Source organism: Astyanax mexicanus, chromosome 3 (genome assembly GCF_023375975.1).
Source record: "Astyanax mexicanus isolate ESR-SI-001 chromosome 3, AstMex3_surface, whole genome shotgun sequence".
NCBI lineage: Eukaryota > Metazoa > Chordata > Actinopteri > Characiformes > Acestrorhamphidae > Astyanax > Astyanax mexicanus.
This window is the reverse complement of record NC_064410.1, coordinates 39,190,424-39,211,265: the sequence shown is the minus strand read 5'-3', so window position 1 is coordinate 39,211,265 and position 20,842 is coordinate 39,190,424. Positions and strand designations below refer to the sequence as shown.

The 20,842-nt window shown below is 37.6% G+C and overlaps 1 protein-coding gene across 1 annotated transcript; it reads right to left on the bottom strand.

Moving 5' to 3' along the window:
- Positions 1-126: 126 nt before the first annotated feature.
- Positions 127-20,585, bottom strand: maco1a (macoilin 1a). The gene is made up of 11 exons (XM_007249415.4): positions 20,281-20,585; positions 17,665-17,806; positions 16,429-16,555; positions 11,461-11,584; positions 10,476-10,654; positions 8,755-9,271; positions 8,506-8,664; positions 7,052-7,234; positions 4,440-4,560; positions 2,977-3,151; positions 127-1,842 (listed from the first exon to the last, which is right to left on the bottom strand). Exons 1-11 carry the CDS (start codon positions 20,364-20,366, stop codon positions 1,640-1,642), a joined length of 2,016 nt encoding a protein of 671 aa, XP_007249477.3. The 5' UTR covers positions 20,367-20,585; the 3' UTR covers positions 127-1,639.
- Positions 20,586-20,842: the final 257 nt, after the last annotated feature.

The window sequence follows — 20,842 nt, the reverse complement described above, 5'->3', positions numbered from 1 at the left end:
CAGTAAAAATTGAACATTTGACAAATCATCCCTGCAGCAAAACAAGATCTAATCTCAACAAGCCTGTTGCATAATGCTAGTTTCAGAGCAATCACTTAAGAAAACGCGAATGACTTGAATAGCATAAACTGGGCCGATTTGAAAGTAAGTATTAAGATTATGGTCAATTCTGCCAGCACTGGATGATACGTATACAGTGCATTTTTCCTTGTATACTCGTGCTTTTCTCTATGGCTATCTCTATCTCTCAGATAATAGTTAGGATGATGATCACTTGATGAATATAGTGTTTGTGTTGAAGGAACTTGGCACTTTTTCACTGAAATTAAAACATTCAGCAATATATTTTTTTACAATATTACAATGTGTACAAAAAGTCGTAAACAAGCTTAAATCTGGAGGGCCATTGAAAACTGAAACAAAGAGTAAACCTGGGAGTCAGTAATTATTCTATGACATCTGTATCTGTTGCCCAAAAAAAACAAACAAAAAAAAACAAAGAATGTGCTGAACAAAAGTACCACAACTGAGAGAAGGGACAATTATGTGTTGATTGAAGGTGTTGTGTGTGAAGTACTTTAAACAGAAAATAATTCAAGGCACTGCGTAAAATGATGAATGAAAGATCAGCTACCCACACTGTCTGTGTAAGCTAAACTCTATTCATTTAATTTGGTCCAGTAATAAAGAAGATTTGCATTGACCGCGAAAAATACAACATTCCCGAATATTTATGCAGCATATTAATCAATGAACACAACATCAAGAGCAGTCTTTTCTGAACCATTACCTCAAATTTGGCATCACCATACTCTAAACATAGGTGAACTAAACAGCCTCGGGCCAGAACAGAGAGCTTCAAGTTGTATAAGATGAAAAATACAAAACTAATAACAATTCTTTATCCGTACAGAAACACGTTTGTTTCCAAAAAGAGAAATGTACAATACTATGGTCAGAACAGATCTGAAACATGCTCCTTTAAACAAATCACAGCATCTGGATAAAGAAACTCTCTTTAATTACAAATACTCTCATCTCATGGTAATAAAAAATAAAAAAAACATTCATTAAACTTACCATGGAGAAAATTAAGTCCTGCATTCATTCTGGCACTTTAAATTACTTAGGGTGGTTTCACAGGCAGGGATTAAGCCTAGTTATAGACTTAACTTCCTTTAAAATGAAAATTTTCATTCAAAATGCTGTGTCGTCCAAAATTAGGCTTAATCGCTGTCTGCGAAACTGCCCCCTTATGTTTAACACAAATATGGGGAGAGACGAGCCTCTGTTCATGGAAGAAGGTTAATTTAACACATCAGAACAAATGGACTGACTGGGAGGACACACAAGCAGCACAGGCTGTAGTGCCTTAACCAGTGAAAGCATTTTACTAAGCTTAATATTTGAAATTTACAAAAGAATCCTAATATCCAAATTGGGAAGATTTAGTCACTGTAGCATCTGTTTCCTAGAATAATAATATATAATCTCCTCTTGTTCAACCAACAACAGGGAACAGATTACTACTGAGAGGGTGTGGGGCTGTAAAAACACTCATAAGAAAGTACACATACTGAGCCTGGTCATATTGAGAGCAAAACAAAGAGCAAAACAGAGGGCAGGGAGGGATGAGGGTTCACTTTTTCAGTGGCTGGTAAACAGAGGCGTTGGGGTCCAGACTTGAGGGACTTGTGTCCATGAACTGTGACGAGTAGTGAGGTGCGACTGGGGTCATATTGTTTGTGTCAGTTGAATAGGTAATGCTGGGCATGACTGCCATGACCTCAGCTATCTTCTGCTTCAGCTCCTTTATCTCTTGTTCTTTCTGCAGAATCTGACCTGCAAACATAAAAAAAGAAAGCATGAGAAAAGGTAAGAGTGTGTATTTGTATGCCCACACTTGTCAGTATTTCTATCATGGGGAAACTTAATAGACACACCATTGTTAGCCATTTTGTTTTAATTCCAATTAGGGCTGGACGATATGGGAAAAAAAATCTTATGACGATATAGTTTTCCATTTCAGTCATATTCTATAAATAAATAAACGTATAAATAAATAAAAATATAACACGAACGCACGCACACGCACACACTAGGGGTGTCACGATTCTCTAAATCCTTGATTCGATTTTATTTCCGATTTTAGGGTCACGATTCGATTAGATTCGATTCTCAATTTTCTTTTTTTAAGAGCAGAGAGGCTTCTTTCAAAAGGTCGGCTTGATATAAGTGATGCACAGTGATACAAGTGATCTGTAATACACCACATTATGCACTAATTTAATAATTTAATTAAGATATATATGTAATGCCATCTAGTGGCTTTTTTTGGTAGCAGCAGTGTGCACTATTAAAACAGCAATGTTCAACATAACAAAATAAATAATAAAAAAAATACAGGAACAGTCATGTACAAAATATTAGAACAATTAGAGCCTTAACAAACTGAACTCTATCCTACTATAACAGTTAAACATGAAAAATAAGACTTTTTCAGTCCCTGAGAAGGACAAGTTTTTTTCTTTAACAAAGATATAATATTAACTTTATTTGAGATAGAAGATGCTCCTTACTATCCAAAACTATTAACATATTTGAGGCTAGACAAAAGTTTTTCTTTAAGAAGATGAGAATGTCCAAATCTCGAAATCGTGACACCCCTAGCACACACACACACACACAAAGCAAGCCACCCTCTCTCTCTCTCTACCTCACACACACACTCACTCACACAGCGAGTCCCCTACTTCTCTTCCACACACACAAACACTGCCCTCTTACATGGCCCAAATATTATTATAGATTCAGATTCAGTTTTCGTACAAACGTATGCTTTACCATAAAAGTACCACGGTCAAATGCCATAGTCAAATTAAAGCTTTTGTTAATTTTCGAAGTAAAAATAACTGAACAAAACAGAAATAAGTTACGCTAAAATATAAAAAAAAAAAAAAGAAATAAAAAGGTAACCTTGTGCAATCTCTAGCTGTCTCTTGGCATCTCCGAGTGCTGAGAAAAGGTCCAGCTTGATTCTGGTTTCAGCACTCAGACTGTTCTCCAGGTGCTGGGTCTTATCCTGCATGGCTGACAGCGCAGACATGAGTACCTCTGTATCTTTCTCGTTTTCTTTATACTTGCGCAACTCCTGCAAGGCATAGGAGAAAGATAAAAACATGAGAAAACACCTAAGCATTTTTTGTTGTATTTTCCAACATTTTAGGAAGAGAAATTCTGCATAAGCTTTCTAAGACACATGTAAAGTATATATTTTTTTTTCAAATCAACTGCAGTGCAGACCAGCTATCGGCCTCAACACGCTGGGAGGAGAATTTTAATCAGTCGACTTAAATAAGCACGACACACCCTACTGTTAAATCCACTTTTGATGAAAGTGTGGACAATTACACTGCCCAGCATGTATTTCTCACACACTATAATTCCTTAGAAGAATGAATACTTTAAAATACACTAACCAGTTATAGCATTAAGACCACCTCTTTGTTTCTACACTCATTGTTATTTTCACTGAGCAATATATCATTCTATAATTAGACTGTAGTCCCCCTGTTTCTTTGCATACACTGAAATATCGGTAGTATAGGAGCATAATAACACAATTACATCCTTATTAAGTGCAAAACACTTCAATGTACTGCCACAATTTCATCATATTTTTAAATGGTGGTATGAATGCACTTTTATTGATGCATCGGTCACTGCATGGCTACCTAAAATATTGTTGATTCTTATGTAAACAAATACACACTAAAGCATTATGGATGATATCTAAATCAGCAAAAATCACTGAGGTCATGCCCTCGACTCATTAGCATTAGCCGCTAACTGCAGCACTAGCTGTTTCGTCTATTAGAGGTGTTAAAAAAAGCTACGTGGAATGAACCTCTACCTAATATCGCCCTGGCTTACTGGAACACTCAGGGTTCCTCAGTGTAGCCCTGTCGGGCAGCACTAGCAGCTAACTGCGGCTAGCCTTAGTAGAAATCTTGAAATCTAAGCTTACTGTTAATGAACAGAAGCAATTTACTAACTCAAATAAACAGTTTTCATGAGAGAAATCTGTGTAGATTAATATCCAGCGCTTTTTTTTAAGAATTACAGTTTTGTTTAATTAGCTTAGCTTTACACCCAGCGGCGAGACCTGCTGAATTTGAAGGAAAACATGGCAAGACCCCTGTTCTTTACTAGTGTCTCATTAATGCGCCTTATAATCCAGTGTGTCTTGTGTATGAAAATAGTCCTTTATTGATAGTGCGCCTTATAATCCAGTGCACCTTATAGTGCGAAAAATATAGTTATCAAAGTATGACTCAGCAGCAGTTTAGGCACCTTCTTGAACACCATACTTTGTTCTGCTTCAAGTCAAGTGGACCATATATAGCTTTAATGGTAGATGTCAGATGTCTGCAGCTCACCTGAGCTTTGCCCTCCAGCTCTCTGAGCTGCTCCTCTTTAAACTTGACATCATGAGAGAGTTTCTTGCACTCAGACTCCAGCTCTCGGATGCGTGTCCTCAGGGAATCTGTGCATTCCCCTCTGAAGTGTAAGGAGAACATGCATTGAGCTTTCAAACGCAGAAGCATTGACAACTGGTAAAGCAAGAACAAAGGCCCCATTCACACCTGGCATTAACATGCATCCTGGGTGATTCAGTCCTAAGTGGTTAGCACAAAGTTAAGGTGGGAACAGGATATGATGCATCTTTGATCACTCAAACTGTATTTGGAGTGGTGAGAGACGCATATCACCACATTAAAAGTGTATTAAGAACATCGAAGCATCTCCATGTGTCCCTGACAGCTCCATATAATGCCTTATTAAACTTTATTATAAGTCAATGCTTCATGATTCTCTGCCAGAACATCCGTTATAACCATGAGGCTACCACACCGTCCACCAACTGTATGGGTTAGCTGAACAACTACAATAATATATTTTAGAGAATAAAGGTGATACTTCTATCTAGTGTGTAAGTGAAACTAGCTGCTGTATCTAAATTTGGGCTGAGGACTGAACTATAAATGGAATTATTGTAGATAAGGCGCTGTAATATTATCACAATATTATTTTTTAAATAATATTCTTAGTGCCTTTAAAAAAAACTTTAATTAATTAATATCAAGAATATGCTACTGCAAGTAAATAAGCATTAATGTTTTACTTAGTATACATACAACAGTTTCATACATTCACTAGAAAGAAAAAAAAAATCTATAATCGTTTATTTATATAAATACAGTAAATAGCATCATAGAAAACAAACCTCTGTAAAGAATATCAATAAATATCATGATTCAGAGTTTTATATATCCTGTCAAATTCAGCTCTGGAAAAAATAAGAGACCACTTAAAAATTATGAATTTCTTTGATTTTACGAAACTGAAAACCTCTGGAATATGATCAAGAGGAAGATGAATGATCACAAGTCATCCAACCAAGCTGAACTGCTTGAATTTTTGCACCAGGAGTAAAGGCATAAAGTTATTCAAAAGCAGTGTGTAAGACTGGTGGAGGAGAACATGCCAAGATGCATAAAACCTGTGATAAAAAAAACAGGGTTATGTCACCAAATATTGATTTTTGAACTTTATGAACATGAACTTGTTTTTTTTGCATTATTTGAGGTCTGAAAGCTCTGCATCTTTTTTGTTATTTCAGCCATTTCTCATTTTCTGCAAATAAATGCTCTAAATGACAATATTTTTATTTGGAATGTTGTCTGTAGTTTTAGAATAAAACAGCAATGTTCATTTTACTTAAAAATATACCTATGAATAGCAAAAAACAAGAAACTGAAGTGGTCTCTTATTTTTTCCAGAGATGTATGTTTGCTAAATTATTGCATACGACATGATATTGCACATCCCAGGGTGTGTGTTAATGCCAGCCATAGCCCCCTAACAGGTATAATGGAAAGCATTATATGGTGTTACCAACTAACAACCTTACATGTTAAGCATGGATTTGAATAATATGAATTTGGTACACGAAAATGAAATATCCGAACCAGTGGTTTCTTCATTCAAAAGCAAGTTTTGCTTAATCATATTAGAGATGGAAAATTGGACAATTCCAAACCTCTAAAAATTGTTTCCTTACAGTCTTGACTTATGATACATACACCGCCAATATTTACATAAACCCAGGGTTCATACACTTTTTAACCAATAAATTTACATTATTTTTTATGACTTTCCATGCCTTCAAGGCAAATTTTCATGACCATATGATTTTTAAAACAGTGCACACATGGACAATAAAACCAAAATTCAACTAAAACTATAATCGAAATTGATTAGAGTAGGCCTGAAATGAATCTACTGAATCGACTCTGAGTTAACACATTTGTTAGCTCAAAACAGATTTTCTCCATCGATGAACGGAAACACAAAGATTAATAGAACAAATTTCCATGACTTTTCCAAAACTTACTGGGTATTTTTATTTTTTCCAAAACTTATCCAAGCCAAGAAAAAATGGCTATTTTCAAATTCTATGACTTTGCCAGGTTATTCATGACTGTACGATCCCTGTAGACCAAACACACTAGCAAAAGTCCTTTTAACACTAGTCAGAGCTGGCAATGCAAAAAACTAAACCATGGTTTAGTTGATCTAGTCTGAGTTGCATCAAATGCAGTCGGTCATTTATTTGGTCCAGGACCACTGCACCTTTTGAACCTGCTGTTGTGGACCAAACTTAATAATCCAAATGTCTGAACCATACTTGTAGTCAGCTTTCTAAGCCAATCTTTGATATGAAAAATATTAGCACAAGAAAAAAATTAACTCTTGATGACCTTGATATGCATACAAAAAGTTTTTTAGATAATAACCTGATTTTTCTAGTCATTTTTAGATTTCAAAACAGCTCCAATTCACTATGTATCCTATTTAGTCCTGCACTGACTTAAAAGTCACTGACAACCCATTTGAACTTGCTTAAAAGACATAACTGAAGTATAAAATCAGGCCAACGCCTCCATCACAGTTTGCCGTGCTGTGCCATGCCCTGCGTGGGCTTTACCTGGAAGCTGCAGCCAAAGCAAAAGCGCGGGCAGCTGTAGCTTCCTCCAGCTTTTTCCTCTTCTTTTCATCTGCTAGCTGCTTCTCTATTGCTGCCCGTGCCTCCTGCTCGGCTTTCAGGCGCTTCTCCAGCTGAACAATCGTCTGCTTGTCCTTCTGCTTGGCCTGTACAGCATTATGAAGCCTGATGAAGACACACAGACAAAACACCATTAGCACCGTTATGCAAATGCTGGCATCCTGATGACCCAAAACTGACCAAAAACATGCACTGCCATACCATGTTTTATACAGGGGTATCATGGTATAAATGAATACTCCAACTTAACTTAAACCCATTTCAGTGGGTTTTTTATATTTAAAGTACTTCAATTGTGAAACAAATTTAGCTTTTACTGTTTTAAAAAAGTAAATTGTTGTGTAATTTAATAAAGAGGTCAAGTATTGTGAAAATAGGGATTTTGAGAGTCTAAATCTCTGTTTGAATGTCTTTGGATGTATTTTGTGTGGTGCTTGCTTCCTTCTTAAAATCTAAATTTGTGAGATAGTAAACAAATTCTGCATAAAATATTAAAAATTTTGCATCTTTACCTTTATGGTTTTTGGAGAACAGTTCATTTCTAATCTCGCATTTATTTATTTATGGTAACAGAAACTGAAAACATGTTGCTTGATTGCAAAGGGATTCAACTGGGATTTAATTTATGAAAACAAGGCTTTGAGTTGGATTTTTTACAGGTAGCTGTTAAGAAGATGAGAGCTGGTTAGATAGAGAAAGTCTAGTTGTTTGTATGAAATATATATATATATATATATATATATATATATATATATATATATATATATATATATATATATTATTTGTATGTAATGTCTGTATTTTAATTTGAACTTGAGTTATGGGCCTGAATTCTAATAGCAAGGCTTTAATCGGGTGAAAGAAGCGATGTGCCACAGTCGGCCTTGGCAGGTCTAGAGCGATTAAACCGCAATGATAACATCCAGCTTTGGCTGGAGCATGTTAGTCACAATGCTAACTGTTTTTTCAGAGCTGGATTACTCGCTAATAGTTGCTGACAATGTCAGTGAACTGGTTGTTCATGTAGGGGGTATCCAAAGTAAACCTACGTAGCTAATTTTAATTCTTTTTATAGAATGATGGAAGATTTTGGAAGTGTATGAGTGTGGCACCAGTTACTAAAACTAAGGTGCAAAAGGGATTCTCTGTTCACTTGCTTTTTTCACTAAAATGTAGATAACAGATAAATGTCTACAGTATGATAACCAGCCATTTTTATACAATGGTATACTGTGAAACCAGTTACCGCTGCTCCTCTTGTCACTATTAACCATTTAATCTATGCAACCTACTATGTCCTTTTTAAAAGATAACTGTCACTGTAATGATCCTGACATGAAGCACTGGATTGCACTGTTTGAACTGTGAGCTCTCACTTGTTCTGCAGCAGCTCATTCTCCTGGCGGAGCTGGCCGAGCTCTGACCGCATGTTCCTCTCCATGCTGCTCAGAGAGCCGATCTGACTGCGCAGGTCCTGCTCCACCTGACGACTCGCCTGCAGGTCTGCCTTCAGTTTCTTTATGTCCTGCTCCAGACTGCAAAAACACACAGCACAATAATGTTAACAAAAAAACGCAACAAAAACAGACAACTTTCAATCATAAACTGAAATCCAAGCCTCTTACCGCACCAAAGCATCCGGTTTACTAAGCTGGTTGTTGGGTATATAGTTCTCCATCACATCTCGATGGGTGCTGGCATTCTTCCCTACACCCTTCTGCTTCTTCTCACTTCTGTTGGATGTGGATGAGGTGGGCACGCTGCCATTGGTTGAGCTGTGGCTGCGGGGGGAGGAGTTTTTATAATGTTTGGAAAAGGAGCCTCCACCTGTGCTGCTTAAATCCTCTTTGAGGAGATGAGTCTCGGCACTGCCCCCCAGCTCATTGTTCAGTCTCTTGCTGCTCAGGTAGTTCTCCATATACTCAATGTCCAGCAGCTTAGAGTCCACAGTTTGTAGGATATTGTTGTTTATTCCTATACTGTGCTGCTGCTGCTGTTTCTTGGCCTCCCGCTCTCTCCCACCCTCCTTGCCTCGCTCCCGGTGTTCCAGCTCCGGAAAAGATATCGGCAGCTTCTTGGAGGCAGGAGTGCCGTTCTGAGCCAGCAACGTCGCGTCTGCCTCCAACATGCCTTTAGAAACAGCTACAGAGACAAAGAGGGAGATAGATCAGTCTGGAGAATAAGAACATGATGTCCCATTGTTTTTTTGGTTTATTTTTTTTGTATGTTGTTTTCCACCACCAATTATTGGAGAGCAATGTGAATTAATGCTGTCCAAAACACGCACACAAAGAAATCAAACACTTTTTTTCCCTCTTTTAATCTGTGTATCCATTGAGTCATCATCTCTTCTGGACATCTTGGCAACTGTATCACAGACACTGCCAAGAGGAGAAGTAAACAAAAATACAGCCTGAATAGGAGAGAGAAAAAAGCAGGACAGCAGCTCTGAACAACGGCTTGCTGATTGTCCATCCCATGTCCCTCCAGCAATGGCTGATTTGGCAGCTGGACCTGCTTCAGGAACTGCATGGACACCGGGGAGGACATCCAGACCTGCTTTACTAAACAATCAATACAGCATTAAATCAGTTGTAACTATATTATGAATGCTGTATTGATTGTTTTTAACTTAAAGTGCAACCGATAAGCAATTGTTTGTTTTTTAACTGACCGTGCAAGAAGTAAAACAATGACTATAAGGCTACAGTGCTGGACATCAGCTTTTAATCAGCTCTAATTTTATTGCTAGGCTGTATACCGGTTCATACAGTATACCGGAGGGGAAATTACAACCGTTATGCATTTTTTTTTTACATACCGCCATAGGCGCTGCGGAGCACTGTGTAGAACAGCGCCACCAAAGAAACACAACAGAAAAGCCTCTTAGCTAATGCTAGCCAGTTAGCATAACAAGCTAACTCACTGACAGTAGCTCAGCTGTGTGGGGCTTCACACTGTCCTGCCAGGAGAAACATGAGAACAGAACTCGTGGAGCTTCTGCTGCTGCTTCTTGCAAGATGAGTAACTATAGCCCTTTTAAATATATTAATACTGTAGATTAAAGGATAATATAAATGCACACTGAACTGAATTTATTTGTTAACTGGAGAAGCAAAGAAATTGTGATAAACTGATTAACTGCTTAAATAATGTAATGTGTCTGAAGGGCCCTAATAATACATTGTTAATTGATATTAAACTTCACAATAGAACATTCGAGAAATATCTCTTTTGAATACTTACATTTTGAGTATTTCAGGTTTGTTTATAGTGTTTATGGAGCTATTTAAAATATTTACTTTAGTAAAGGAAGCCATGGCGGTTGGCATATATCTCTTTTTACCTTCTTCTGCCTCTCTCTCCTGCCTCTGTAGCATCTGCTGATCTGGAGGCAGGGCCTGCTGTAAAAGTTGCATATAGAACTCATTCTCCTTCTGCACTTCCTTCTGCTTTCGCAAGCGCATCTTGTAGCTCACATAGCTCTTAAAGCCGAAGCCCAGAGTCACCACAGGGTAGCCAATGCTGTAAAACAGAAAAAAGTTCTTTAAGTTCTTTAAAAAACATGTATATTTTCATTAGACATGTAAACTAACACTGTTATTTTTAGAGATGTAAAACAGCAAACATGCATTAATCTAAAGGAGGCAATTTATAGTTTTTTTTATAATTTTATTTCAAATTTTTCCCCATTTTCTCCCCAATTTACACGGCCAATTACCCCAATCACTAGTGATGCCCCAACACACCAGGAGGGTGAAGACTAACATATGCTTCCTCCGATACATGTGAAGCCAGACACCGCTTCTTTTAGAGCTGCTACTGATTGGAGGAAAGCGCAGCGGCTCGGTTCCGGTACATTAGCTCCCTGTGCTGTGGACACCACCCTAGAAGTGATGTGGGGAGAGAGCACCATCTACCCACCTGGAGGGAGCAATTGTGCTCCCTCATCAAGCCGGCAGCTTGATGGCAAAGCTGCATGAGCGGGGGTTCAAACCTGCGACCTCCCGCTCGTAGTGGCAGTGCTTTAGACTGCTGGACCACTCTGCGCCCAATTTATAGGGTTTTAATAAGGAATCGGAATATTGTTTAATAAAAACAATTTAAAAATATAAGAAAAACATATAGTAATAACAAACTTTATTGTCTCTTAGACAATTATGAGATTATAAAAATTATAATGAAATGAAATAATTTTATTCAATGCAGTGTTCTGTCATATCGCCAAGAGTATAGTTATCGCAAAAATCCTATGAAATATTGTGATATTATTTTAGGGCCATATTGCCCACCCCTAGAAGACACTGCCCGATCATATGATGCCATCTTACCAGTGAGCAGCAAAAGGACGGCACAGACCCACATGAAAATTTTTCAGGTCTTTGAATCGGATGGCTGCTTCGATATAAACAAAGAGTATCCACAGAGAAACCGTGGGCAGACACACCCCTCGCTCTGAAAAGACATAAAACACACAGAGGCCATTAGCTAAATTCATTCCCTGTGTGGTAAATCAAAGATTTCCATTTCCTATCAGACAGTGGCCTTACATTAATATTAATAACGACCATTACCAATCACACTGCTGGGAAAACACTTGACGACACTTACAGAAATCCAGACATAAAAGACGTTTATACGCTGTTTATTTTAGTTTCTGTCATATTATTCTAAAGTAACATCATTCTACAAGATAAGTTTTTGATGGCTAGTACTCAGACCTCCTTCTACCAAACACTGAGTGAGTTATTTTAACACAACAGATGCACTATTGCGTGATTCCCATTTGAGTTAAATCTAAATTAAAACCCATCCACTATCTAGAAAAGTCATTAACCTTTCCTCATTGACCCAAAGACTACAAACAAAACACTTTCAAGTTGTTAACACTGGGAACAATTCTTTAGGCTTCCTGCCAGCACTCTCTTGTTCAGACTTGCTAGAAGACAAACGTCAGCAGTGGCTATCACTGTTGTAGCTTCGGCTGGGTGAGTCTTACTGGAAAATATCTCTCTTCTTCTCTCTCTCTGTCTGTCTGGGTCACTCTCACTCTCTCTCTGGACAAGTGTTTCAATAAACTCCTTCCCAGTGTTGGGAAGGTTACTTTTAAAATGTAATCCCTTACAGATTACTGATTACATCACTCAAAATGTAATTTGTAACGTAATCAGTTACATTACTTCAAGTGAGTAACGTAATCTGATTACTTTGGATTACTTACAATATTGTCGTTTTTTAAGCCTGAATGAATGTAGCAACCACATATTGCATATTATCCTTTTATTTTTCTTTCCAGTTAACAAATAGATAAACAAATAAAACAGCCTTTTCAATCACTCTATAAAAATACTTATGAAACCATTTCATCAAACAATTTTATGAAACACTTCTATAAATTGATGATAAAACAATTAAAAACCAAACAATGTAACAACAACTGTAAGCTATCTATTTGCAGGTTTGCCACCAGTGTTAATGTTGAAAACAAATTTTGATTTAGTCTTAGTTATAGTTTTGTGACGAAAATAGCATTTAGTTTTAGTCACAATTCAGTAATTTAGTCGACTTAGTTTTAGTCAACTTAATGTCATAAGAATATAGTCTACTAAAATTACAGTAAATTTAGTCCACTAAAATGTAAAGGGTGTAAATGTAAATGCTTTTTTCATCAGTTCCCTTGAATTATTAACTATACACGTATACGAAATGAAACGTTTAATAACCAATTGAGTAATATTGTTAATGTTTGAATGTGAAATATATTTATATATGATTTAATGTATATTATTATTATTATTATTATTATTATTATTATTATTATTATTATTATAGGTGTGTGACTATATATATTTTACATTTAAAATTTTGCTCTAGAAATCAGGTCATAAAATACGGCAACGTAGAGCTGCCAGCCATAGAAATATAATTTGACTCAGTAACATGTAATAACGTAAAAGGTTTCATATTATAACGTGATATTTATTACGTTATAACGTGATATCTATCACGTTATTTCGTGATACAAAACTATTATGTTATTTCATGATATGGTATTTTTACGTTATATCGTGAAATTATCATGTTATTTCGTGATAAGAAATTATCATGTTATTTCGCGATAAGAAATTATCATGTTATTTCGAATTATGAAATGATCATGTTATTTTGTGATAAACATTTATCAAGTTGTTTCATGATATTTTAACGTTATAACGTGAAAACATCAATATGGTTTTACTTTGATACATGGCCAAGCCAGCGCGCTTCCATTTCACTTCACGTCGCCTCCAGCTACAGTGCTCAACAACTGTAGAATTCCACCATGCCTTAAACCAAGCTTGAAATAGAACTGAATTAAGTCATGCAGACGAGCCATGTTCCTTCACTGAACCTGGTAAGTGTTGAAGTGCTGAATGGCCTAATATCATGAAATAACATGATAAATGTTTAACATTAAATAACGTGATAGTTGCATATCTCAGAATAACGTGATAATTTCTTATCTCAGAATAACGTGATAGTTGCATATCTCAGAATAACGTGAAAGTTGCATATCATGAAATAACATGATAGTTCCTTATCTCGGAATAACGTGATAATTTCATATCACGAAATAACGCGATAATTTCTTGTTATAACGTGAAAATACCACATAATGAAATAACATGATAATTCCATATCATGAAATAACGTGATAAGTATCACATTATAACATGGTAAATTTCACGTTATAACATAAAACTTTTCACGTAATTACATGATACTGAGCCAAATATATATTAGGGCTTGGCAGCTCTGAGTTTCCGTAATAAAACAACTGAATAGTTAAATTATAGTTTAAACAGAGCTGTAGATGCAAAAACAGCTTTTAAATGATCTAGTTTTTAGAGGTGTGCCAAAAAATCGATTCACATAAGAATCTTGATTCTCATTTACTACGATTCAGAATCGATTTAAAATGTCCCAAAATCGATTCTAAGGTCCAATCCCATTTCTTCCCTTGGCCCTACCCCTCACGGTAAGTTCACACTGCAGCGGCACGAAGCGTTTTTCGCTCCGCCTCCCACTGCCCAAAGCGACCGTGGCCGCTGCAGTTTGAACAGACCCACACAGAGCGTAGGTGTATGAGAATCACCGGTAAGATGGCAGAACAAGCACTATATTACCTTAGATTAACGTGTAGTTTTAATGTTTTATGGCAGAATGCTTCATAACAAGCATAAAAAAGATCGCTAGTAGTTAGTTTCAGTTTCTGTTAGCTAGCTAACTAGCTAACTTTCCAGTTCCACCTTAAATAACGCTACAGGTGGCAGCGGGCTGCAGCATTTAAGGCGAAACGGAAAAATAACAATAAGCTAATCAGAGCTAATTTCAGCTCCCCATCACAGAGGAATTAAGGAATGGACAATATGAATTACTTTCTCCACCTCCTGCCCCCTTTCTGAAGAAATACAACGGCCTAAAATTAACTAGTTAATCAGCAGCTGCTCCTGAACTTTAGCGCTCCACTGCTATCATCACATCAGCCCAGCAGCGTCACCTACACACCACCGCTAGTAGCCTTATAATAAAGCAGTGTTATTTATTATTTATTTATTGTTCATTAACGTCATTGTGATATCCCAGTGATTCCTCTGTCACTGAAGACCCACATTCCTGCACATTTTATTGTTTTTGTAACACATTACCTTCTCCAGGACCAGTGTATATTTTGGAGGCTTTTTTTTCAATAAGTTTTCAATAAGTTTTGAATCAAAAATCGATTTTGAATCGAATCGTGGCCCCCAAAATCGGAATCGAATCGAATCGTGAGATAGTAAAAGATTCCCACCCCTACTAGTTTTATCTCCAGCACTAACCCAGCACACCTACTGGAGCTACAGTCTATAAATGAGATCAAAAACACACCTTCACACACTGTCCTGTAGAGATGCTCTCAGGATGTACTGAGAGACTTCATGAGTTAAAGTGAGAAACTTATGAGAAAGTGCTGTAAGGAACTTTACACAGACTTTTGGGTTCATAGATTCACTTATTTTATTGTTTTATTTTGGATATATTATTGAGTTCCTGCTTTAACACTAGCTATATATCTTTCCCACTGTGAGACTAAACAGATGATCTGATCTTAATGAGTGAGTTCTGTATCAGTTCTGTGTTTTAGTGCACTGCTGAGTTAAACACATCAGCTCATGAAATAACATTAGTATTAAAACGCTGATCTCTGCATGGAGATCTGTGGGACTCTGCTCTGCAGAAGCTGAAAGATTAGTGGTGTTTTTACCGGAGATGGAGTCGCTCCACACGGTTTACACGTTATCTTGTTTTTTGCGACGTCAAAGGAGAAATATATCGCCCCTCTCTCTCTCTCCTTGCTGAACACTGTCGAGTTAACTTCCAGTCGAGCTCCGTAAGTATCGACAGGTTAATTCCCGGGTTTGTAACTGAGCGCGCAGCGCTACTGCAGGAAAAACAGGTACTGATTGGATGAGTACCCCGCTTGTCCCGCCTCTCCACCTTCGCTAAAGTAGCAGTGATTGGATCTCTTCCTAACTGGTCACTACCTTTCACAGAACTAAATCACTTCTGATTGGATTTCGTCCCTGCCAAACATTTTCGTCTCGTTTTTATTCGTTGACCAAAATGTCAATTAATTTCGTCTCGTTGTGTGTGCGGAGCCGCTGTCTGCCCCTCCTCCCTGTGTGTGTGTGTGTGTGCGCAGCGAGATGGGAGAAGGGGCAGACAGTTCCCTGTCATATCAGAGCGATTCACCGCAAAATGTTATTTGCGTTTTGTCAGTGTTGGAAGAGCAAAAAAATAGGAAAGTACCGCAATGTAATCCTTTAATTTTAGCAGAGTAACTGTAATCTGATTACCATTTATTGAAGCAGTAACTGTAACCGATTACAGTTACTTATAATTTGTAATCTGATTACGTAACGCCGTTACATGTAATCCGTTACTTCCCAACACTGCTCCTTCCTGAACAAACCTAATGAGCAGGAAAGTAATACATTATCATAACAGTGCTCAAAATACCCATCTACTCTTCATCTACTGGGAAATTCCAATTAGACTTAAGCATGTACATTTTTAATAAAGAGTTTAAAGGCAATAAAGAGTAAGCACATTTGTATAACAAAACATTATGCCATTCAGTGTATGTAATAAGTGTAATAGTTCAGAATACTATGGAAAAGGAAGATACAGAACATAACCTTTTCATTTAAGTAATTTTCTCCTTTATCCTGATCAATAAACATAAAAAATGACTGAAGAGCTTATGATATGATATGTACCTGTGTGCCACACATATTGTACCCAAACGTAAGTGCTTGCAGCGAAAAACAGCCATTGCATAGGGATGAACAGGAGGCATAGGATGTCTGATGTGAACGCAACACAAACAAAGAACACAGAGAACGCCTAAAGAGAGAAAACATAAATAAAGAGAGAAATTAACATTGATTCTGTATATATTAACAGTACTTTAAAAGAATTAACCAGAGCAATAAGCCAATTGTAGTCAGGTGTAAACAAGCTCCATAAAACCAAAACTAGAGGAATAAATACAAACCACAGTAATTTGAATTTGTTGTGGATTAAGTAAGACAGTGTAGAATAGCGGACACCTAATTTCTTATGGAGCATTTTGGCTTAACCTCATAAGCTTCACTTGGCTTAACTTGAAAGAGGGCTGGTGTGGCTGCAGGCTGTCAGTGCTATCATGCTGGAATGCATCAGATTCCACTGGATTAATCAGTTGCTCTCAAAAATTAAATGTGTTGATCAAATACATGCTCTTTCTTGGTTTTAATGGAAAACTGCTCCCAAACAGGACTTTATGATAAGATCGGTGATCCAACTGACATTAGCATGCATCCTGGGTGATCCGGTCACAAATCCAATTCTTGGCTTTTAAATTAATTTTCTGTAACCCCTTGTGATTGGATTTTTCACATTATTTTTTACTGGAGTTGAACTGGTTACAGTAAGAGTCTTCCAGTTTTTTTGCATGAAGCCTTCAGTTCTCAGCCCAAATCAAGACGCGCCGTCCAGTTTAGTTTGCCCAATAGCCACAACTATCCCCTTTACCTATTAGCTTGTTATTTTAACATGTTCAGGTAAGAAGAGCAGACGTTGGATGATGTGCTCTCATGGTTATTGCATATATTCTGGCAGGAACAGTGACACGGATAATGCAGGCAGTGCTTTGCTTTTATATGTGTCTCTGAATGTGGTTTCAGTGCCCAAGTTACAATGTGTCTTTGAGATGCACTGTATCCTGAAATTTGTGCTGGCCACTTTCAAACAGATCACCCTGGACACATGTTAATGCATGGTGTGAATGGGGCCACAGTATAAAATCTTTTGGGAGAACATAACATCTTACTTCTTCTATCGGTTCTTTTTTACTAATACTGTCTCTTAGGTTTTATAATGGTGTATGAGTGATGTTTGCTTGGTTCCTGACATTTTTTTGGGAAAATCTAATCAAATGCCTAAGACTGTAATAAGTCTTGGGAAACACTCACCAGTCCCTGGTATCTAAAGGAGTCATACACACTCCTGATGAAGAGCCAGAAAGGCCATAAGTACTCAAACCGGAACTCTAGCACAAAGTCGGCTAGCAGCACCAGTCCCCACACCAGAAGGAACTTCAGGTAAAGAAAGGTGCTTTAAAAGAAAGAAGAGAAAAAAAGCTCAGAATTAGACATGGTATTAAAAGAGATTCTAATAAAGATTTGATTTGTAACACATTCGAATGCTAAGACAGAAGCTACTCTCCAATAACTATCGAACTATCCATGAATAAAAATTTAAATGTCTTGCATGCACATACAACTCCACAGCACATCCATAACTCATGTTTATTTTATTTTCTTTCGAAACGAGCCAGAATTTACATTTTGATTGTTTGAGCGCAGCTGTGCCAGTTAATATGCTTTCACGATGACAGAAGTAAATTGCAGTTTATATCATGATGAGATAAGAGGGCAGGGAAATTTGGAATAATCCAATAACTGAGGGAATTTCCAAGACATTTCAACTTAATTTTCCAGACTTCTGCTTCTGGACATAACATGAGAGTGTCAGAGAGAAACCACCTTTTCCTCTTTTCTGAAAGAATTGATACTTCAGACATTAAAGATAGATAAAACAGGGCAGAGTGCCAGTAGACTCTGTCTATGGAGCAAATGTGTGAGAAAGGACATTATCATAGATAATGGTCACATCTGCTTGATGACACTGAAGGAGCCAGCAAATGTTCTCACTTCAAACGTCTCACTTCTGATGTACTTTGCACACAGAAAACAAAGAGTGCATATACTTAAGACTGAACTTGATTTACAGCCTGCCTGGTCAAATTGTGATTAAAATTTTGTCACCACCCCTAATCAAGCCTTTTTATTGGCAGCAGATCAGAAAACAAACAGAATACCATTCAGCATTTAAACATGATGGGCTTTCACAAAGAAATGCTTTAGTCACAGTATTGATATACACATTATTTGTAACTTAATATGTAATATGTGTTGTATATAAACTCCACCAGAAGGATGATGGGAAATAATCTTAGAAAGAATCTCTTGCAGTTAGTGATCCCCAGTCTTTGTAAAATCTTAGCCTGTGAGTAAAAAGTCTGTGACTAGTCTCTTTAGATGTGAGAGTGTGTCAGACTATAGTCTATTAAAAGTCTTTTCAGAGTCGTGCAGTGTATGGACAGCATAACTTAGGTTTATCAACAGTCCTGTGAGTAAATGACACGATAGCAGACGAACAGGCGAAGTCCAGCCCTCTCCAGTGAGCTCTGTAAACTCAGTAACCAGTGAGTTAGCTCTTAGCCAAGCTACCTGCGAGTTAGCTAGGTTAACTAACTAAGCTAAGCTAGCTAGCTAAACCTGAGACCAAACCTAACTAACGCTGACATAGCTAGTGTTATATAAACCAGTCCTGGCTGTCGCTGACAAGGAGGGTTAACGTTAAAAGCTAACGTTAAAGCTGCAGCAGTGACAGATAGGCCGGTGTTCTGTCCAATTGTGCTACCATTTCAAATCGTGCTACCACAGGTTTTGTACATAGGAGGAAAAGCTGCCTGTTTGGATAAACTAAAACTGCATCTGCATCAGAATAAATATAGTTATCCCATTTTCACAGGGGAAATGAAATGCAATTTTCGCCTATTTTGAGGGTTCTTCTCCTAAGCTTAGTATATATTTTTAATACATACAAAGTCTGTTTATTAATCACAGCTTTCCTGCATCTTGGTATGTTCTCCTCCACCAGTCTTACACACGCCTTTGGATAACTTTATGCCACTCCTGGTGCAAAAGTTCAAACTGTTCGGCTTGGTATGATGACTTGTGATCATCTATCTTCCTCTTGATTATATTCCTGAGGTTTTCAATTTGGTAAAATCAGTCTATGGGTAAAACCGAAGAAACTCATAATTTTAAAGGGTCTCTCATTTTTTCAGAGCTGTATAAGATAACTTAGGATAGTTTTCTTAATATTATTAAGTAGTAACGTTAGTAAATGTGAATTGCTAGTGCGCTTGTGTAGCACATGGCAAGCAATTAACAGTAAGAGTAAACTCGTTAAATAAAATGCACGCGATGAGAACTAATTTATTTTGAAAAACATATGAAACCATTTAAAATTGTGGGGCAGCGCATGCGCAGAACTGCTAGAAAGCACAAATCGACAGAACACCTGAGGGGAGCTGCTGCTTCTCTCCTCCTCCTCCTTCCTCTGTGCTTTTGACAGCTGGCATGCATGAGGTGGACATTGTGGAGACACTGGCATGGTCCGGGTGTTCAGTAGAGTTGTGCTACCCATCAATAAGTGCTTCCTAAAGGCACTGCGCCTGCGCTGACATACACTTTTTAACTATTTTTCTTGTATTTTTTAATAATAAATCTGTTTTTGAGGTTTTGTTAGTGCATTACACAAAAAATAATACTAATTAATACAACAATTATTATTATAAAAAATACAGAAGCAGTTTGTAATTACCTCTCATTGCCATAACTTTACCATGATACAGTGATTTATGCTATCCAAATAAGTTATACCAACCTACATCTAATTGGACTTCAACTGGGAACATGCTCTAACATCTCCAGTAACAGTTAACTAATGTTAAGTACCTGCTCTGGATCCCCTCGGCGATTCGGTTCCGTTTTAACGGGCGACGGAGCTTAACGTTACTGCAGTCCGCATTGCGCCGCTTCATTCTCCCACCATTCACTCTCCAGCTGAACGGGCTGCTCCACACTGCTCACGACCAACAGCAGAGACCAAACCTCACTCTCCAGAAGCGCCTCACCGCAGCCCTGCAGCACTGCTGGAGCACGGAGATGACATTATTTCAGTTCCACGAGAAACAAAGAAAAAAATAAAAAATAAAAACACTCCCCCTCACCGGTGTTCTATCAAGTTATGCTACACGTAGATATGTGCTACTTAGCGGCTCTGCGCATGCGCAAAACTATTTTTTTGTGTTTTATTTCCAGGGGTGGATAACCCCGGTCCAGAAAGTAAAAATCCAGCCCATGGTTTTGTCCCAACTGCCTGAGTGACTCTAATGAGTAAGCTCAACTGCGGTAGAGCCGCCCAGTTAGTTGGTACAAAACCCCGGGGTGAATTTTTACTCTCTGGACCTGGGTTATCTACCTGTAGTTTTTCCTGGTGATTTATTTTTTTCCCTCG